Source organism: Planococcus citri, chromosome 1, assembly GCF_950023065.1.
Source record: "Planococcus citri chromosome 1, ihPlaCitr1.1, whole genome shotgun sequence".
NCBI lineage: Eukaryota > Metazoa > Arthropoda > Insecta > Hemiptera > Pseudococcidae > Planococcus > Planococcus citri.
Genome location: NC_088677.1, coordinates 47,417,450 through 47,438,230, shown reverse-complemented (window position 1 = coordinate 47,438,230; position 20,781 = coordinate 47,417,450). Strand labels below are relative to the sequence as shown.

At 34.0% G+C, this 20,781-nt stretch overlaps 1 protein-coding gene across 1 annotated transcript in view; it reads right to left on the bottom strand.

Moving 5' to 3' along the window:
• Nucleotides 1-100: 100 nt before the first annotated feature.
• The window catches only part of Appl (amyloid-beta-like protein), a 74,441-nt gene continuing 53,760 nt past the window's right edge, over nucleotides 101-20,781 (bottom strand). Inside the window, exons 2-11 of the mRNA XM_065345561.1 lie at nucleotides 13,670-13,885; nucleotides 12,993-13,119; nucleotides 8,839-9,054; nucleotides 6,973-7,310; nucleotides 4,554-4,808; nucleotides 4,252-4,442; nucleotides 3,228-3,388; nucleotides 2,281-2,546; nucleotides 2,032-2,181; nucleotides 101-1,854 (exon numbers count right to left, since the gene is read on the bottom strand). Coding sequence (XP_065201633.1) covers nucleotides 1,744-1,854; nucleotides 2,032-2,181; nucleotides 2,281-2,546; nucleotides 3,228-3,388; nucleotides 4,252-4,442; nucleotides 4,554-4,808; nucleotides 6,973-7,310; nucleotides 8,839-9,054; nucleotides 12,993-13,119; nucleotides 13,670-13,885 — 2,031 coding nt within the window. The 3' untranslated portion in view covers nucleotides 101-1,743. The remainder of the gene's footprint in view (nucleotides 1,855-2,031; nucleotides 2,182-2,280; nucleotides 2,547-3,227; nucleotides 3,389-4,251; nucleotides 4,443-4,553; nucleotides 4,809-6,972; nucleotides 7,311-8,838; nucleotides 9,055-12,992; nucleotides 13,120-13,669; nucleotides 13,886-20,781) is intronic.

Sequence of the window (20,781 nt, the reverse complement as noted above, 5' to 3'; positions counted from 1 at the left end):
AAGGCATTTCCCAATTTGAACATTCCCAAAATACAGATAATTTTACATCAGTATGATTTCATTTGGCTCTGACAGACACTAATTCAATAAATGGAAATGATTTTAACTTATATAATTTTTATTAATAAAAATTTCTTATATCATTGCATATCAAGCACAATAGGCTCAACGTCGCTGCTAATAAAAATTAATATTGCAACATTCAACAAACAAAATTTTTTATAAGTACATTTTTCGCCCTCAAAGTTTGAGTAATTCAAGTACATTTTTGCAATATTGGCCAGAATAAGAATGAGTCTATTTTATTATCCATTGAAGAGTAGTAGATGGAAAGAGAAAAAGAATAGTATCACCATATTAAAATTACACATGTATGTATAAAAAAAGAACAAAAATAAACAAAAATTATGTAATAAGGGTGAAGTAGGTTTCGCTCTAAAATGATAAAATTGGAATTCAAAATAAAAATAACATAAATAATTTTAGTGAAAGCAAAATTTCTCAAGGTTAAAGCTTTTGAAGAAAGCATATTAAAAATAATACTTTACATAATATACAGCACATAACAGTAAAGGTAATACACGGTAAAATAAAAAAAATAGCTAATCAACTAAAAATAATTAAAAAATAACTTAAGCAGAAATCAAAAATAAAGGAAAAAGTTCCTAGGTAATAGTAAAAATATTTGATTTTTTTGATATAGAGATAAAGACAAAAATGCAAATATACAAATGATTATTCATGATTTTTTCCTCTTCGATTCAAATTTAAAGATAAAAGATAGAAATGTTTAGTGTGTAGTGGAATAAGTAAATAGTTTATACGAATTATAGGAACAACATCACATATAAAAGTTCCATATTCAAGAATATTTTGTATATTATGTAGGTTAATTTTCAAGAAATTTATAATAAGTAGGTATTGTTACTAAAACAGTATCTAATCAGGGTCTATTTTATTTTGCGATTTTAAATAAAATGCTTAATAAAATTACACTTAATAAGTAATATTTCAGATACCTATCTAATTATCTCAAATAATATACACCATCAGATACGGCTACGTTTTCAATTATTAAGTATCACACACATGTTAAAACCTGAAAATAAATAGGATATATACTTAGGTTTTCATAAGAATATAATAGAATTAAATCGATATAAAAATTCGCTTAACATCAACTTATTATTAAAATTGGTTTAAATGATAAATTTCGTTTTCTATCAGAGTATATTTTCAATCTATGTAGAACTGAATTAGTGCACGAATGATAAAATGTTTTTTTTTTTTTTTTTTTTATCATGCCTAACAAATCAGAAATTTTTTATTTTCTTAAATTAATAATGAACAGAGTTCAATTAGTAAGTGCATTTGATATTTATAATTATTAATGATTTCATCTTTATCGAGTTTCCGTAAACGTGAAAAAAACACACTATCCCGACACAAAATTTGAATTGATGACCGTGACCTGTATTTTCTGCGCACAAAATTAAAAACGAAAGACTAGACGGAAATGGTTTAAAAGAACGTATAACGACGCAACGAACAAAAAATTCATTCTTATACCTTAATATATTATAGAAAATCTAACAATATGTCGAGTTGACAATTTTCTAAACGAAATGTTTTTTTTTTGTTTTTTGTTTTTATACTTCCACAATCAATTTCGAAAGTATAAAATAAGTAGACTTACAAAAAATTAAACAGTTACATAAATGAATTCAATTTAGTTTTTTTGGTTTATTCTTTAACTTCGAAATATTTGTAGGTAGGATTTTCGTAACCGTTAATTTGCATATTGGCGACATGACGTTCTTCTGGGGTTATGGCTTGATCTACTTCGATGAATCCCTGTAAAATTAAACAATTATCGTTAGTAGAACCAAAAAAAGATTGATGAATCACAGTTGTTACACGTAATATCCAACGGCCAACACGACATCATAATTTCAAAGCTGATAGGTTAGTAAATGATGGGGAAAAGTCGGAAATGCCAAATTTATCATAAATAATACATTGCATAGGTACCTGATTCTGTGGAAGTCTGGCATTTCTTCGTCTAATGACGGCGATACCAACCAATGTAACGGCCATCAACGTGAACGCAGTAAATGCTAGTGTAAAATATAAATTTTTAGGACTACGATTGCTGCTTGCATCAGTTTTAATGGCATATATCTGCAATGATAATTGTAAAAAACAAAAAAACAACTCGTCAATATTGTCTTTTAAAATTCCGTTCAATCAAAATGAACCAATTTCCAACGTGCTACTAACCGGTTCTCCATGAGCGAGGTCATGGTTAAGAGCATGTGCTACACGTGGTTGTGTATCATGATGTTCAATCATAACTGGCTGGAATGTAATTGTTGATGGAGTAGTAGTAGATGATTGCGAAGTAGTACGACGATCATCTATGACTGTTTCTGCGTCAAATTCTGCTTGAATTTCGTCTGCACGCGCTTCGTCGCCTTTGATTTCAACTTTATCGTACTTCAAAGCTTCTTTACGTTGTTTTTCCAAGATACGTTCGCGTTCTTTGTCTGCAAAATAAGACATTAATTTTCAGTGCTGATTAATAATTATGCAGAGTACTTAGTGTACAAATGTCAATTGTTTATCGCTTATGGCTAAAAACTAAAAAGAGTTGAATAATAACGAGATTCCATTAAAGAAGAAAACTTGACGAATGTGTTGCCTATCTGCCGAACTGAAGTGGTAAATGATCACTACCCATGTCTTTGGCCACAGGATGATGATTGTATTTTTATTCCAACGATAAGTGCTCGAAATTTGACTGTTAATTTCTACTTGAATTGATTTTTCAACAGTTTTAGGCAAAATCCGTAAATTTCCAAAACAATTGAAACTTTGCCAGTTCAACTGAGAAACATTCATCTAACGTTTTTCTTCAAAGATATAAAGATATAATATAGGTAGGGTAACTGGTTATTCTTTCTTTCTTCTTTTTTTTTTTAAATACCATTTAGTTCCGTTCCTAACCTAAAACGGTTATTTACAAGTTCTTTGATTTTTTTAAAACTTAGATCTAGGTATAGGCTTAATTCTATTTAATCTGCGTAAATTTTGTTACTGTTTAGCCGTTTAGCGCACCTATTCAACGACCGTTTCATCCAGTATACAATTATATTATGTATGTACTTACTAAGTAGTATGTGAATGTTGTAAATCAAACCGAGGTGTAATCAAAAATATCTATTTACCTTCTTGTGCTGCGATTACTTCGTCTTTATATTTGTCTAAAATTGCTGCTTCAGCTTCGCGTGTCATGGCTGGAAGAGTTCCAGGAGTTTCGTCCTTGCTACGTAACGCCTGCACGTAATCAGACATCAGTTTGGAAATCTTTCCAGAAATTGATGGATATCTGGAAATTTCATCATTAATAATATTATACATAATACATATAATTACAAAGAAAAAAAAAACAGTAATATCAATTTTAATTTACTCAATGAACATTTTGAGCATATCACCTAATAAAACTTCCTCAAAGACAAACTATTTTGTTAATGGTAGGTAAGTACTAGGTATGTACAATGTACATACGTACCTAATCAATAATGTTTCTTTCACATTCTTTTTTCAACATTCAAGGGAAAGGAACAGGTACATAAAAACAAGATTTTCGAGAGTAAGTAAATGACCAAAAAATGTATTTAAAAAACCACACACACACAAACAAACAGACAAAAGTTAAGTGAATTAAAAAATCACAAAGTGAGTATATATTTTCAGGTCAGGAAGGTTAGGTACTGTAGGTATTGATTTTATTATTTTCTAATCGAGTGTAATTCCAGTTTTCGTTAATGAAAATTAGGTTTTCACGTTTAGTTTGTTTTCAATTTATTTTCCATTAGTCGCTTTTCAACCGTAATTAACAGAAAATCGTTTCAAAGGTGGAAAATTGTCCATGTAAATTTTTGCAATATAAATTGTTTGTGTACGGCTGCGTGATTCTAATAACCACTCTTTTGAATTAGTCGGGCTGATTAAATTCGGTATGTACACAAGGGCTCGGAACGTAATTTATTAAATGACATTTTTTCCCTTTTTGATTTAGATTAAACGATGCGGAATACGGAGTTTAGATGTGATTTATTATTATTTTGAAATTTCTGCAGAAATGAGATATTTTTCTATTCTTGTACGATTGTTAGTCATTGCAATAAATTTACTATAGGTACGTATCTACGTTTGATTAAATTTTGTCAAGTGTGTCATAGGTACCTTTCGAGCATTTGAAGGCTCTGGTTTACCATGTGATCAATATCGACTAAATGTTCTAATGTAATGGCTCTTTCACGATCAGCTTGTTCGACACTGGTCATCAGCAAATGGCGATAATGGGTGATGGTATGATGACGATCTTTGTGTAATGATCTGAGCAGTTTTTGTAAACATTTTTGTACTCGGTGCGTCTGTAAAATAAAGAATAGGTACCGAGTTATACGTTATTTTAATAGAATAGCATTGCTAATTAAGCGATTCAGTAGTATGTTTTGTATAGGATTTAATACGGGCTCGCGTACATTTGGCGGATTGTCATTCAAGGCACGTGTATAACAATTCATGGCATCCTTTTTACGTTGATTAATATGTGCGCTGATACGTTGTTGGTGCATGGCAACTAGCTGATGTTTTTCCGCCGCTTCCTCCTCTTCTAAAGCTTGTACGGTTTGTTGGAATCTTAGCGTCATCCTTTGTTTGAATTCTTCGGCCATATGTGGATCTTTCAATCTCATTTCTTGGTAATGTTCTTCCAGATCGGACCAGTCTTTCATTACCTAAAAATGAAACAAAAGTACTCGTATGAGAAACAATGGGTATAAAATAATGACTAGGTACCTACATAATTAGCTTACAAGGGAGGTGCCTCAGGTGACATTCACCGATTTCAACGATTCTTGGATCATTGGATAGAGGACATCGAACATAGTCTAACCCCAAATTTTCAGCTACTGAAGTTGATATTTCAGCAGCTGAAAATTTCACCATAGGCAAGTCTCATCATAATGTACTGAAATGCCAAAATAATATGAGCGGTTTCGGTATGCGACCTGCGCCGACTATTTTTGGCCAATTTTTCAAAATAATTGGCACGTGAAAATCGAAAAATCGCCCTGGGAGGTTGAAATATCAACTTCAGCAGCTGAAAATTTCACCGTGGGCTAGTCTTATCATATGTATTGAAATGCCCAAATAATATGAAAGGTTTCAATATGCGACCTCCGCCGTCTATTTTTGCTCAATTTTTCACAATGAGAAAATCGAAAAATCACCCTGGAAGGCTGAAATATCAACTTCAGCAGCTGAAAATATTAAAATCGGTGCATGTCACCTGGGGCACCTCCCTTGTTAGATATTTTCAGATGTGTATATCGAAACAGAAAGGAGTGAGTGATTCGTCCTGTTGTGTAATATTTCGTTTAATGAATGTCTTGAAAATTAGTGCTGTACAACAACCGGATAATCGGATTGAAATCCGAATATTCCACCCGGTTACCGCAGTAACCGGATAACCGCATGTCAACCGAATTTTCGGAATACATTGTTTTTGTGACTTTTCTAACGCTTTTTTTTTTTAGGGATTTAAAACTCAAAAAAGTCACAAAAACAGTAAAAAAAACAATGGATTCGGAGAATCCAGTTAACATCCAGTTATCCGGATACTGAAATCTTGAAATATCCTAATAGATAACCGATATCCGGTTGTTGTGCAGCACTACCATAGGGGGGGGGGGGATTACGGTGAGAATCTCCCTCCTAGAGTCCAGTTTCTTTTTTGAAACAAAATTTTGATGGTAAAAAGTGTTAATTTTCTAAGCACTTTCGCGCTCTTGTCTTACTAGGACGGGCGCCAATTACACGTTACACACCTACATCTGTCAAGCTTGTTTTAAAATTTAAAAAAAGCTTGGAAATTCTTCCTAATTCTGCATCCTTCCTTTACTTAGGCACAAACTACTTCATTTTTTAATCTTTTTTGAGAGAAAAATGTTATTTTCTTCCTCTCCTAACCCTACATTTTGTAGGAAAATAATAACGCGTATATTCATACGCTATTTACTCGAAGCCTTCCTTTAAAATTAAAATGAATAAATAACATATTTGTTTGATTTGCTCCCCCTGCCCCTTGCCAAAAAATGAGGTGAATAAATTACTTGGTTTGGATTCAATACCCCCCCCCCCACGAAAAATCCTGGCACCGGCACTGTTTTTAGCAGTACCTCGCGGCCATATTTATAAATGTTACTTAGGAACTGCTTAGCTAATTAGCGGATTTCTTTTCAATTTTTCTAACAAACGAATTAAAAATTTCATATTTTTAAAATAATATACAATATGAATACTTAAGGATCCAACACTTTTAAAAATTTAATCATGACTGGAAAATCAACTTTAAAAATCGTCATCACTTAGCCAAACAATTCCTCAGTAACGTCTATAAATATGGCCCTTAAAGTAGGTAAGCATGGTTGTTGCTGTATTGTTTCAGTTTTACAAAAGTTTGCCTGAGCAAACAATTAATCTGTCATCGCGGGAAATGTATGCCTTTAGTTACTGATTAGGTAGTACCATTACCACTTACAGACTTACGTTGTAGATTTCCCAAAAGAGATGATGATGAATAAAATGAAGGGAATATCGCACGAAGATGGGATTTTTGTGAAATCAAGCGCTAAAACGTTCTCATAGTAGGTATAGTATAGAATTTAATATTTTTTTCTACTTTCTTTTTGCTTTTTATCACTCTTTCGATTGTTACCTAATACCGGCGTTATACGCACTGATAGAGTAAGGTAGGTAGAGGTACTTCTGTTTGTACGTGACTCACTAGTCAGTGAAAAAGCTCGAAGCGATCGATTTATTGATGAAACAATAAGGAACGCTGTCAACCAACGTACAAAATTCGAAATATTACTGGAGTTTCCGCAATTAATTTCTTACCTTGGTCACTTTTTCTCTGTGAGTTTCCTCCAGTCGCATTTGTGCTTCTTTGTAAGCTTTGTGTTCCTCATGAGGATCGAAATGTGTGAAATATGGGTCCGGAGTTGGTGGAGCAGTCGTGGTGGTAGTTGGTGCTGGAGTCGTTGTTGTAGGCCTAGAAGTGGTCGGTGCTCTCGTACTGCTGCTGATGGCATCATCATAACCATCGTAATCGTCGTCGCTGTCGTCTAGATCGTCGTCGTCATCATCGTCATCGTCGTCGTCGTCGATATCATCGTCGATGTCGAATTGGTCAGTCATCGTGTTCGGAATCGAGAGCTTTTTCGTGGTTACTTTGTCTGGAACGAAAATATATTTCAAAATTAAGTAAGTAGATATATATAGGTTTAGATTTCCTTCCATGTGGCCCATGCTACGTGTAAATCTTACATAACATCTGGCCCAGTCGACAATGTGGCCCAGGGCCAAATTGTCAAATGTATAGGCTACATACAAAGTGGCCCACCCTGTTTCATCAACTTCCGCTAGGTGGCGCACGGTTTAAAAATCGAATCGCGGAGATGAACGTCGAGTCTACAATTAATGTGTAGCCTGTAGAATGGGAAACACTGCTTGAGGTACGTGTAATCATACCAAAATTGTGTGTACAAGACAAAAAATTTTACTTGTGATTTATCTGTATTTTATTGCTCCATGGCAGAATTATTATAATCAAACATTTTGATGAGAGTCAGGCTATTATGATATAAATATTCACTCAAAATTTAAATCAGTTCGGAAATTTTCCAATTTTTTTTCAAAAAAATTTATTTTAGGAATCTCGAGTGGTCCACATGTCAGGAAATTTGGGCATATATATAGGCATCTATACCAGGGCGCACAACGCACAGCGATGTTCTTTCAAACAGTAAATTGAAAATTCCTTCACCGAATTCGATATAGCTTTCGTGGTTATTTGAAAAATATGTAGTAATTTCTACAGCGAGGTTTCGAAATTTCCGCATCTATTTTATCCGAATGATCGAGTTATTAAAAGTACATACAAAAAGGTCGAATGTAATTCCCGAGAATATTTAGTCCAGCTCTCCGGCTGGAACTATTCGCGCGGAAATTGATTATGATTTTTCAATAAAAACATTACGCCAACGAACTCCGAGAAATATTTTTCCAACGTTGATTTCTATAAAACGTAGTTTTGAATTTTCAATTAGGTTATTCGAAATGGCATCCCTTTAACCGAACGCGTTTTCATTTAATTTGTCTCGTTTTTTGACGTTTCTGAACAGTCGACGAAAAAAACATAATATTTTATACGAAAGTCCTTTTTTTCAAAAATAAAAAAAAAGTCTTGCGGAGGAAAAAAGGAAAGGGAAGGTGCGACCGAAAGAAGATACTATTACCATTAAATTATAATTCTCGTAAAAGAGAGAAAAAATCCTTTCAATAAAAAAACGTTCGTCTCGAGTACGGATACCATTTCAAAAACAAATTTTTTATCGATTGTAATTTTTTTTATTCCAAGTATCAATTTTCACGAATTAAATACGTGATTGAGGATGATAATCAGAATAACACGAACATCGTAATACTATCGAAGGGAAGGTTGTGATTTTGAAAATTAAATTGGCGGATGACTGTTGGCGTTCGATATTACACGATGTAATTTTTCGTCGTAGGAACATAAAATTTTATAAGGGGATATAATACGAAGCCATTATTCCAGCTATACGCTATAGTCTGCGAAATATAATCGTGGTAAGCGTGATAATATCACGTAAATGAGATACACCTCTACTCACACCTATTCGAAGAAAGTGGGAAGCAAAAGACAAAGGAAGAATAACACGTGTCGTCATAACAACATACCTTTATTTGGACAGCAAACAAATTCAACTCCGGAGAACAAGGAAATGCCGCATGGTAAGAGCATAGCGAAACTGCGAAGATTCATATCGCGATCTTGGCAGGAAACGGATGCGGTTTGATTCCATAGATCGAATGGCCAGCATTTTGATTGATTGTGGATATGATCGAAAACGCATTTCTCTGGTACCAGTAAAGCGTCACTTTGGAAAGGTCCCTCTGTAAACAAAATATTAAACTTTTCATCACAAGAGCGTAATGTGCGAAACATAGTTCGTACATACGAATACAACCGAGTAAGTATACACTTACACTATACCTATATCTAATACATATAATACGCGACGACATAATCGATTTGTTGAAAAGTCTCGCTAAAAGTAGGTAGGTTTTTTCCTCTCTCTTTCTTTTTTTCTCACCGGCGTACCTACACGCGTTTCAAGTTTTTGCAAAAGCGTTTTATTTTGAACAAATTAAAAAACTTTTATACAGTCGAGGCTTATCGCGATCCGTCAATGACAAAAGTGGTTTATAGCTATTTCATCCAGATTACCGAGCGAATTTACCAATGTGAGTGGAATTTATGACGACATGAACTTATTCTGTGGCGAAAAATTTTCCAGTTTGCGGTAAAAACGTTATGCGCTTTAATGAAATTCAAAGGTCTTTTCCCGTCTCCCGAAAGTACTTTTTTCCGGCGTTCGTCGCTTTGTTTTGCAAGTGTGTGCGACGTAAAGCGCGGTTTTTATGGCGCGAATCGACCTGAATAATTTTGTTTAAACTGTGTTATACTGTAATGAGTTTAGAAACAAGTCAATTTTTCGCGAACCGGAATTTTCCTAGATGCATTTTTTTCCTACCGTCGTCGAGGGTGAAATTATGCAAATGACGCGTGACGGGTTTGATGTGAAAAATTTGGATTTTTCTTCCAGTAGCATTACACGTTTTCGTTTACATAAGAGTTTTCACAAAGTGTAAACGTAATGGGTTCAATTACCCTTGCTTCCTTCTTATCGTAACCAATAAAATAGATTGATGGTTATTTTGAAGACGAAAAATGGGGGGAAAATTGAAAATGAAACCTCTACATTATGGTTAATACGATATGTAAACAAGATCGTGAACTATAGGTACTTTGATTAAATATTCGTTAAAATAATCAAGTCAGCACCAATGGACCTACTTTTTTTTTGTTATTAATAAATATCAACAAAATAAGATAGAAAATAGGTACCTAGGTATTTTTTAATGTTTTTACTTCAGAGTTAAACCATCAGCAAATATTTCGTATACTTGTCTCTCAATTTGAACGACAAAAATGAGGTAGGTACCTAGGTTAAAAACTCATAGGTTAAATCTATTGAATTTTGTGGTTCATCGGGTAAATCAACCGCTGAACCATCTCGTTATCGAGACTTCGTTTATAAAAAATCTTTGTCTAAAGTTTTCAATTAATAGGTAGAGGTAGGTAGGTACATAGATTAAAAAAAAAAAAAAACTAAAAATGATTAATTATAAAATTTATTCGTCAGATGTTGCTGTATGTAATCTTTGTTGTTTACAGGGTTTTGAGTGAATGAATACCTACACAGGGTATATCGCGAACCCTTAAAAAAGTTTTATGCTAAATATTTTGGTTGGTCACAGTGAATGATAATAATGATAGCATAATATGATTGTTGTTGGACTGATATGATAACCTTCCACCAACTACATATAGGTATATGTATCTACTTATTTCACGTTGCCAACCTATATTTTTAATGAAAAACTTTCTCTGGGGTTCACGATATTTTTGTCCACCCAACCTTGTATGTATACCTATAGAAGATGCTTAGAAGATAGGTATCTAGGCACTAGGAACGGTACATTTCGGTAAATAGATAGATAATAAAAAGCACTGTCAGACAAGAGAAACACTCGCACTTTAATACTATGGAGCTTCAAAAAGTAACGTCCGTTTCGGGGCTAGCACCAAAACTACCGAACCAATCAACTTGTGCTTCTAGTATGTTGTAGGCCAACTATTTCTCTTTCGTTTGCCGGGTCGCTGGTCATTCTAGCTTATTTGGTTGCTTCATAACATCAGTTCAAAGTAAATGCTTTTTATGAGGCTTGTGCCCAAGAAATGATGTGCAGAATTTCTCACTTTTTCAATGCAAAAAACACAACTGCGAAAAAAATTGTTGATAAAATTGTCCTCTGGTATGGTCTGGATGCAATGGATACCAGAAATTAGTGTTACTTGGTCAATATGCTCAGTGAAGGCCAAACAAGCCTCTTTGATGATGATTGCACCGGACACCATGCAACAAGCGCCACTTTCCATAACGCTGTCCTGCGCGAATTTCATCGAGAATTCAACCATAGGATGCACATTTCTGATATCCATTGCATTCAGACAATACCTCGAGGACAATTTCATCATGGATTTCTTTCACAGTTGTGTTTTTTGCCATAAAAAACGAGCAATGCAGGGAAAAATTTCCCAGATTCGAATCTCAGAAGAAGCACTCACTTTGAACTGATGTTATGAAGCAACCAGTGAAGCTATAAAAATGAACGACCCGGCAAATGAAAGAGGAAGGGTTACTCTACATTCCACCAAAAGCACAACTTGATTGGTTGAACTTTCCTATTGTGGTGGTGCTTTTTGTATTGGTATTAAGAAACGAGTAATTCCAAAAATCATTTCTTGGGCACAAGCCTCATAAAAAGCATTTACTTTGAACTGATGTTATGAAGCAACCAAATAAGCTAGAATAACCAGCGACCCGGCAAACGAGAGAGAAATAGTTGGCCTACAACATACTAGAAGCACACGTTGATTGGTTCGGTAGTTTTGGCGTTAGCCCCGAAACGGACGTTACTTTTTGAAGCACCATAGTATGAATCTAAAGAAAGGAAATTATGAGGCGGAGGCTAAGGGCTATACTGACGATGTAAGATGTGGATGAAGATGTCTACTCGCACCTGATTGGCTAGTGATAGTAAAATGGCCAGTCAGATGAAAGATTTGAAGACGAAAAGTGAAATTGATTCTAATTTGTGATCTGTCACGAGAAAACCAACTTAGTGTCCAAAAAATCGTTATCTTTTTTATGGTGGGATATTAGTAGTACTTAGGGTACTGAATCCTACTGTGGGGGTTGAAACGTTCGCGAACGATTCTCTTGACCCTAAATCTGAGGTCAAAAAAATGGAGCAACTACAGTAAAAAAATTGAAAATTTTTTTTTTTTAGATTTTCTTGAAAGGTATACGTATTTTGGGGAGTCGAAATGCAAATTTTTGCAACAATCGGTCCACATTTGGAGGATTTGTGCCATATTTTGAAATTTGAGTAAGGCTTGAGTTGGAAAAATCAACTCTTTTCATTTTGAACAAATTCTTCGTCTTCAGTAATTTTGATATCTTGGATTTTTGATTTTTCTCGAATTTTTGAAAATTTAAAACAAACAAATTGCATCATAGTTTCCCATTTTATCTCAAGGGCAATTTTTGAGGTCAACTAGGTAAGAGGGGGAGACGTCCAGATTCTCACACTCAACGTGAGAAGAGTGCTTTTCAAATTATGTGGTACGCACATAGATACCTATATGTACTTCTGAAGTCTCCAGCAGATTTTAAACTTAATTCAATCAGCTGGTACTAACAAAAATTGTTCAGAAAATTCTTTTCTTTTGAGCGGAGGGAGGGGACAAAAAGAAGAATGATTTCCGATGACATTTCCAGAGTCCTTGAATAAAATTAAAATCCGATGAACACTTTCACAATTTCAGCATAAAACAGAACTTTTCTCACTTGATTCTTTGATTCTAACATTGGTTTCGAATTATCCAACTCGATACATTTACAGAAGAAAAATCTATCGCGGATTATCAGTAGGTAATAGACGTACTATATACTCTGTAGAATAGCAATTGCTGGGTTTAAGTATGGCTTCAATTAGGTCTGCCTCTTCATCAATATTAACGAACACCACGAATAGCTATCTGATCGATTTCAATACATTGTTTTTATATTTATGCTAGATATCTACTTAATAATATGTACTTATACGTCTTACACCTACGCCTGTGTTACCTATTTAATTTTACAGCATGCGATTTTAAAATAATGATGAAATATGATTATCATCAAACTATACGAACTCACCTAAGCAGCGATACGGTTTAACCCATTCGGTTTTTTTGCATTTAGATCTTCCTACTTTACACCAACCGCCGATTTTTACAAAATGACTAGATTCGACGATGTTAGTGATATCGTGACTTGGATACACCTGCGAATAACAAATTACATCGAGTGAGTTGGTAGGTATGTTAAGTCCTTATAGGTATGTGATACTCGTACATGTAGAATAGCATCGTATATCGTTTGTCGGATTTATACATTGAGAGTTGGCTGGTTAATTGAAAATTTTTGTAATTTGTCTGCAGTGGAGAGTATTATAACGTAACCTCGACGTATTATCGTAAATCCTATATAAAGTACGAAACTATACTACAATATACCTACTGTAAAACGCTGTTAAAAATAATCGTAATAAATTCAAATGAAAACCAGCCTCCGTACTATACTAAATATCTACCATGGTAGGTATAAATCCGGCGCAGATTTAGTTGGCAAATTGCAAGATTATTCAAATGTCAGAGAACGGTTTTAAATTATTATATTCGAGTTACGTGACACGTATAGATTGAAGGTTCGCGTTCGTTTATACTCGTATAGTATGTATGTGTTGTCATTTACGTAATCATCGTATAGTCGGTCGGTACCACGTGTATTATAAAGCGAAAACGATGCAGAAAATTACGATGAAATTTTCTTACCTTTTTACAATACTCCAATATGTCTAGTTTTTCATTGGTACACGATGACGATGAAACACTAGACCTAGAATTCGTATCTACTGTCCAGCGTCCAGATTGACTCATGTACTGGTTGTAATACGGCTGCCCGCTTTTTTGGTCGCATAATAAAGCTACTTGTGGTTCAAAATGTAAAGATGACGAATCACCAGTTGCAATATTCTTCAGTGCTTGTTGCTGCAAAACAATAAAAAATAACTAATTAGATCAGAAAAACGTTTACCAAGCTATGGAGCGGAAAAACGATAGACAAACAGAATAAAACGACAAATTAATCGTAATGTTAAATTGTTCGACGTTGAGTTATACCGATAGAGATTTTTTACGCTGAGCTAGCTTTACTCGATAGTCGATACTTATATAGGTATACCTATTACCTACCTATTACTCGTTACGCGCTGAATCAAAAATGTTGATTATATTATTTTGTATTCTGTTATATGGGTTCTCGAATCGAATGAAAAATTTTAATTACGCAAAGAATGGCGGTAACTTGGAAAATATTTTCAGTTTCGTCGATTCATCGAACAGTTTTCATCGTATCGTATCGAGTGAAATATTGAGAATCAACCACGAAGGTGGTGTTGATTGGTTTTACGGAGAAAAGCAATCGTAAATAAAACTTGAATTCATTATGTTGTTTGTAACGAAAAAAAATAAAAAAATAGAAAAAAAATACCTATGTTTATCAATGCAAATTTACGATGGTGAAAAATTTGTTCCACTCTCATACCTGCTATGAAAATCACGGTGGGAAAATGAGATCCAGTTGAATCCTCAGACCATATAATATGTACGGTTACCGTCCATTTCCCCAAATCCATCAACCCGAAAACTAAAATCCCGTCTGCCGAACAGGCGAACACCCGAAAAATATTTTCCCGAATCCATATGCCCGAACATCATTTCTCCAAATGACAAAAGTTCGACAAAATATCTTAAGAATTTTCATTACAAAAGACGTATCGAAAATTTTGAAAATTTTTCGTACATTAAGAGTAAGTTTTTTTTTTTGATTTTTTGGATCATTAATAATTGATTGAACTGACGACGTTACCCTCTTCCTCCACCCCCTCTCAATATATTGTTTCTCTGGTAGATTTATCGAATTAAAAAAAAAATTGAGTTAGAGAAAGACCATGTTCTTGGGGTTTATCACGCTCTCTCTTTTTTTATCTATCAAATTCATTAAAAACTTCAATCATTTTCAAATTTGAATGCACTTTTTCAATTTTTTGGATCGTTTATAACTCATGATGAAAAACGCACATCTCCTTCACTTCACCCCATCGTTCTAAATTTTCAATTTTTATCATACTCCTCCCCCACCCCTCCTGAATATGATGCATTCAAAAGAGGATTTCTTGTTTGAAAATTGCTAGGACTTTTTTTTCTCAAATAAGCATGGGACTGTTTTTGAATTTTTTTCAAAATATTTTGACCCACGTGGTGTATTCAAGCACTTCAGTACCTAGATCCTCATGCTCAAGTAGATCAAGTATAGGTGCAGAAAGTTTTGAAACAAAATTGATGTTGTCTTGAACTTTGAAAAAATTACAATGGATTTTCAATGATCGACTTTTTATTTTAAAAAAAACTCGGTTTTTTAAATTTCTGAAAACATTTTACACTCTGATTTAGAAAAGTTGATACGTATTATAATGTGACATTTTAAATAAAGTTTGAAGAACTATCAATTTTTGAATAATACGTACCTAGGTAGTTCTTTTCCCTAGTTCCTAATCGAAATAATCACCCACACAAAAATTTTTGGACAAAATCGGACAAAATGTATTGCTGTCCAATGTGGCCCAATCCCATGCAAGGCCACAAAATGTACTATACCTACCCTTCAAACTTCAATCAATACATACACATATTATCTATTTCTACCCCTGTATTTTGAAGGTTAGGTAAACATCCATGTATATAAGATTACTAAGGTGGGTTGAATATTAAACTGGTGAAAAGGAGTTACACTTGAACGGAAAGCCTTGTATAAAATTTCAACATATTATAGTCTGGTCGAAAAAGTGAATTTTTCCACGTTCTCGAGAATTTATTGATTCAAAATTCACAATAATAGGTACCTATGTATTATACCCAGAGCTACCACTTGGAATTGAAAAAAAAAATCCAAAGTACTTATGAAGATTATTCATTAAAGTAAAATTCATTAATCGTGTACTTATTCCCTAATTAGTCAAAAATTTCAATTGAAAACTTCAGGAAAGCATTCAAAAAATTATGACGAGTGCCAAAGTTTCTCAAACAGAGTAAGAATCATGAATCAGCTCATCTTCACGTGTTGAGAATTTTTTTTGGGTTACCATGATTTATTATCTACTCAAGTCGACTAAGCTTCGCAATTTACATGGAACATTTATTTTACAAACAAGAATCAATTAATTAACTGGTCCATATTTATAATAAAATCGACGAAAACCATCGTTATAAATATATATTGCAAGAAAAAAACGACCCATCATAATAGGTGATGGTAGATAGGTAGGTAGGTAGGTAGGTAGCCCAATTTGATTAAACATTCTAGTAAGTATGAAGAAAAAAAAACAAGAAAGCGACTTGATAAAAAGTTAACTAGCTACCGGCACTTCAACTATTGAAGAATACAAATGCTTCGAGAATACAACTCGCGAGATATTCAGATTGCTCGATGAAGGAAAAAAAGACGAGAAAAATGAGAGAAAATAGCATGGTAACGTTGATACGTGGGTATGGTATAGTAAGTATAGTATACGTAGGTAGGTAGGTAAGGTAGAGGTACGATAATAAATTTCGGGTAGATTTAAAAATCACTTTTAATAACAAAAAACACGACGAAGATGGGAAAATGAGGAAAATAATTTCAACCAGAAAAGGATTACCGAAAAGAATAATAATTTTATATACCTGCTCGTACAGCTAAAGGCGAAGCAAATCAATATCACAGAAGGGACGAGATGCGGTGACGTTTTTTATGTGGAAAATTTTACAAATACGTGTAATACAAACCGTCGTCAAAGAACATTGAAAGACTGGAATAATTAAATATAATTCAGAACCGTGCAGTTTTCAGCGTATTTCCCCTTCAAAGTTTTTTTTTTTTTCGTTTGACTCAAAGAATGGAGAAGAAGAAAAATTATAATGCTGTGTATTACTAAGAGTATTTCTCTTTTAATATAGTAGAACTTTTGGGTAAAAAATTCTTTTTAAAGTTGCTCGTGCACTCTATTCGACAAGTAAGTCAACACCCCTTTGAACCTTTTTCTAGATATACTCTACAGATTTGGAATATAAATTTTGCGGAACATTATTGTCGGCGAATTATGATAAAGTACCGGATCTGAAGAGATGCAGAGAGGTTTTTACGGTTAAAAACTTCTTATGATTCTTAGTGTTTGCGGATTTTTCTTTCTTTCTTTTCTGGAACACGTTCACGTATAATTCGTTGGAAAAATATAACTGAAATTTTGAAAAAGAACGAACTGGTGACCGAGCAGAGTGAGCACGTGCTAGCAGATCAAATACGTAGGCACGAAAGTAATTTTTATCATGTACCTGTACGCGATAACCTTACTTTTTGAAGAAAAAAAAATTGGTGTAGAAGAAAACAACGATCGTTAAAAAACGAATAGATCGTTTTCACCAATCAACAATCACCACACATAACAAGATAACTATGTACTCCAAGTTCGTGAGGTTTTCGGATACACCATAAAGCACGTAAGTAGGTATACGGGAAATGGGCGAGTAAAAAACTCGATTTTGAACGAGAGAAGAAAAAAATACGAGAATAGGTGTCGCAAAATACAATTCTATTGATCGATGTTCGTTTCATGACAAATGTGTACGTACGACTTGAAGAAACACGCTTTTATCGAATGCTTAAAGTGGATATTTTGGCGAAGCAACCAAGAAAAAGGAATTTGTCATTGTTTTTTTGCGCGTCGAGTTAACCTAAAGGGATGAAAATAAGAGATGGGTTTTACGCTGTGTATGGTCTCTACATTGAAGTACCCAAATCGTTTTCCTTGACCTCAATTATTTGCCAGTTTAGTTATTTTTATACGTGGATGTGGCTAATATTACCTATACGTACGAGTACTTCCATTGGTTTCATTTGTGTACCAGTATACCTTCTAAATACGTTTTGCCCATACGATCCGATCCGATCCGATCCCATGGTAATGGTGAATTTGATTTTGTCATTTATCTCAAACGTTTTATTAGTCTTCGTAATGGGCTTACATGCAGCTTTTCACTAAATTTTAGTAAATTCCTGTAGTACCTACTGATTTTTTTTGAAAAGGTTAGCTGACTGGCGTTTAATGTCGCAGAATGAGGCCATGCTGTTAATTAGAAGAAAAAAAGAGGTATAATCGATCTTAACCTCCAATTACCAGACATTTTCACGTGCTGTTTACTTCGCTGAAAAAAATAGCGTGATATTTCAATAATAACCTCCCTTCGAGTATTGTTGTGTTACTTTTCTTTTCTTTCATAACAAGCCACTACAACATGAAAAAACTGAAAACCCACGTTACGTACTTACTATTTTACAGACAAAAAAAACATCAATGAGAGACTGATGACCACGGAAAGAAACTTGGAAGAAATTCAGGGTATTTCTATGTAGAAAGTGAGACCTCCCATATAATAAGGTATGCAACATATACCGAATCCTTGTAAATGTGTTTGCCTAACCTTCAGGATGCAGGAGCTCGCAGTAGATAGTATGTATGTACTTAGATAAGATAACTATCCATTAGAACATAATACAGAAAAATATTGTACTACTTAGCTATGAAATTTATCCATTCAATAATTCAACTACATAGGTATGTATTTTCACTTTTTATTAGGATTTTTTTCTGGAAAATTATTATACTGCTGGAAATTTATTCTACATTTCAACTTATTCGACCCTTAAAAATGAATTGAGCCAATTTACAAATTTGTTAATTATGTACTTACTGCTCCGTGCCCAGTATTCTACACTTCGAGGTTAAATTAATTTCGCCGCAGTTAAAATAAAGTTTTTAAAAAATTATTCCTTCCCATAGTTAAATCTAAGACACTAATTGGTAAACTTGAACTGGTTTGAACTTTTTTTTCAATATCCATAGTATTTGATTATTTCGATTCCGATAAATTCTACCTTCAATAATCACAGAATTTTCTTTCGAATAAAGCTGAATATTTCTTCTAAAAAGCACCATTCATCAGGTAGGTAACGATTAAGTACTTTACCTGCTATACTTCCAACAACAAAATATGTACCTACTTACCTATTTTTATTAACATTCATCGCATAGTTACATATGTATATTACGTATCTAGTTTCAACTGGCTCATTAGTATACTTTCGCGAATAAAACCCATCTATACCTAATAAACCTTGGGTATTAATTAACACAAGATCGTGGAGCTTTTAAAAAAGCATTTGTACCTACTCTAAACGTCAGCTATGTAGCTCGTGTAAATAAAAGCTGTTTTTTTCATTCGTTGTCATTATACATATTCAAGTGGCAAATATGAGAGAGTATAAAAAAATTTACCGGATTGTAACTTGCAGTTCGTTTGTAATGCACTTGAACGTGAACGATGGAATTCGAACTACATTTTAATTTACTACTTTTATCATCTGTTGCTAATGTTAAATAAGATGTTGCATCGGTGTAATTATGCAAAGCTTTTTCTAACACGTAACAATGAGAGAATATTCATATTTGCATTCAACGGTGTTCATTTTTGCATTAGTTATTCAACGACATTTACGCCGTCATCGTAACGGTTATCGCGTATGGTTTACTCGCTCTAGATAACGTTAATTCGAAAATGATTAGTTTTTAGGTGGTGTTTGTGTTCGCGTTAATGAACGATATGATGATGATGGCGTACGTATAAAAACGACCTGTTTACTAAAAACACCGGGCTTCTGTTTCAGGCTGCACGAACTTTGATCTTTGAATGTCCAAATTGCTGCGATCGAGGTCCCTAACTCTCTCGCGTTTGTACACGTATTCGATTCGTATAGGTATAGGTAGGTTTGGGCTGCGATTGTAACGTTGTATTGCGATAGGTTAGTAAACGAGGGTTTCATTTTCATTTCATTTAAGTATTAACCGAAAGGGAAAACGAGATTTTGGTTTTATTTCATTTTTTATTTCGGCGGCATTAACACTAAAAGGCTAAAAAGGGTGAGAAATAATGAATAAATTATTATCTAAATTCGCCTACTCTATGGTATTTAATGCTCTAATCATCTTACTCGCAGAAGTTCAAAAATTCTGCAAAAAACTTAGCATCAACTGTTTATTTTTTTCTCAAAAACTCATCTCATTTACCTATTTTTTACATTTTTTCAAATCTCAAATTTCATATCTTGAATTTGGCAACGTATTCTCCGTATAAAATGAAATAAAAATTTTGGATGTTACCTGAAGCTTTGGAACTGATTCCATCAAAATTTGATAACTAAGCAAGATGAAAATTCAATAAGGATAAAAATCACATCGATAATGCAATAAGCAATATCAAAGGATCGACGTCGAATGAGCCGAGCAAAAGATGGCGTACCTATAATAAAAATATAATTATTTGAGAAATAATCGAACGAAAATGACGAACATAAGGTAACTTAATCAAAAACTTCTATTGTACAGGAAATTGAAAAGTGTGATAAAACCTCTCTTCTTTTAGAGCTACGAAGAAACGGGATGGTTGAGGGGTGCGCGCGTCAGAAAGACAGTACCGAGTACCTACTCTTGCCATCGTATCGCGTCGTCGGACGTTTGTGTGAGTGTGTAAAGTTTGGTAAGTTATTCAACGAAAGGAACGAGCGAACGGGTGAAGGGGAGACGCAGAGACGAGAAAAAGCTTTCACTACGATAGGGTATTAAAAACTGGGAAACATTTCGCTGCGTAGTTGGGGAAAAGTCGGCATTTGTATTGGGGTTCGAGTTAGAATCGTGGAATAATCTAGTAACAGCAGCCCCTTTTTAGTATCGATTATTCTACGTTGAAAGAAGGGTAGCGTTGCGAGTTGCCTGGTTTGTCCCTTATGAAGTTAA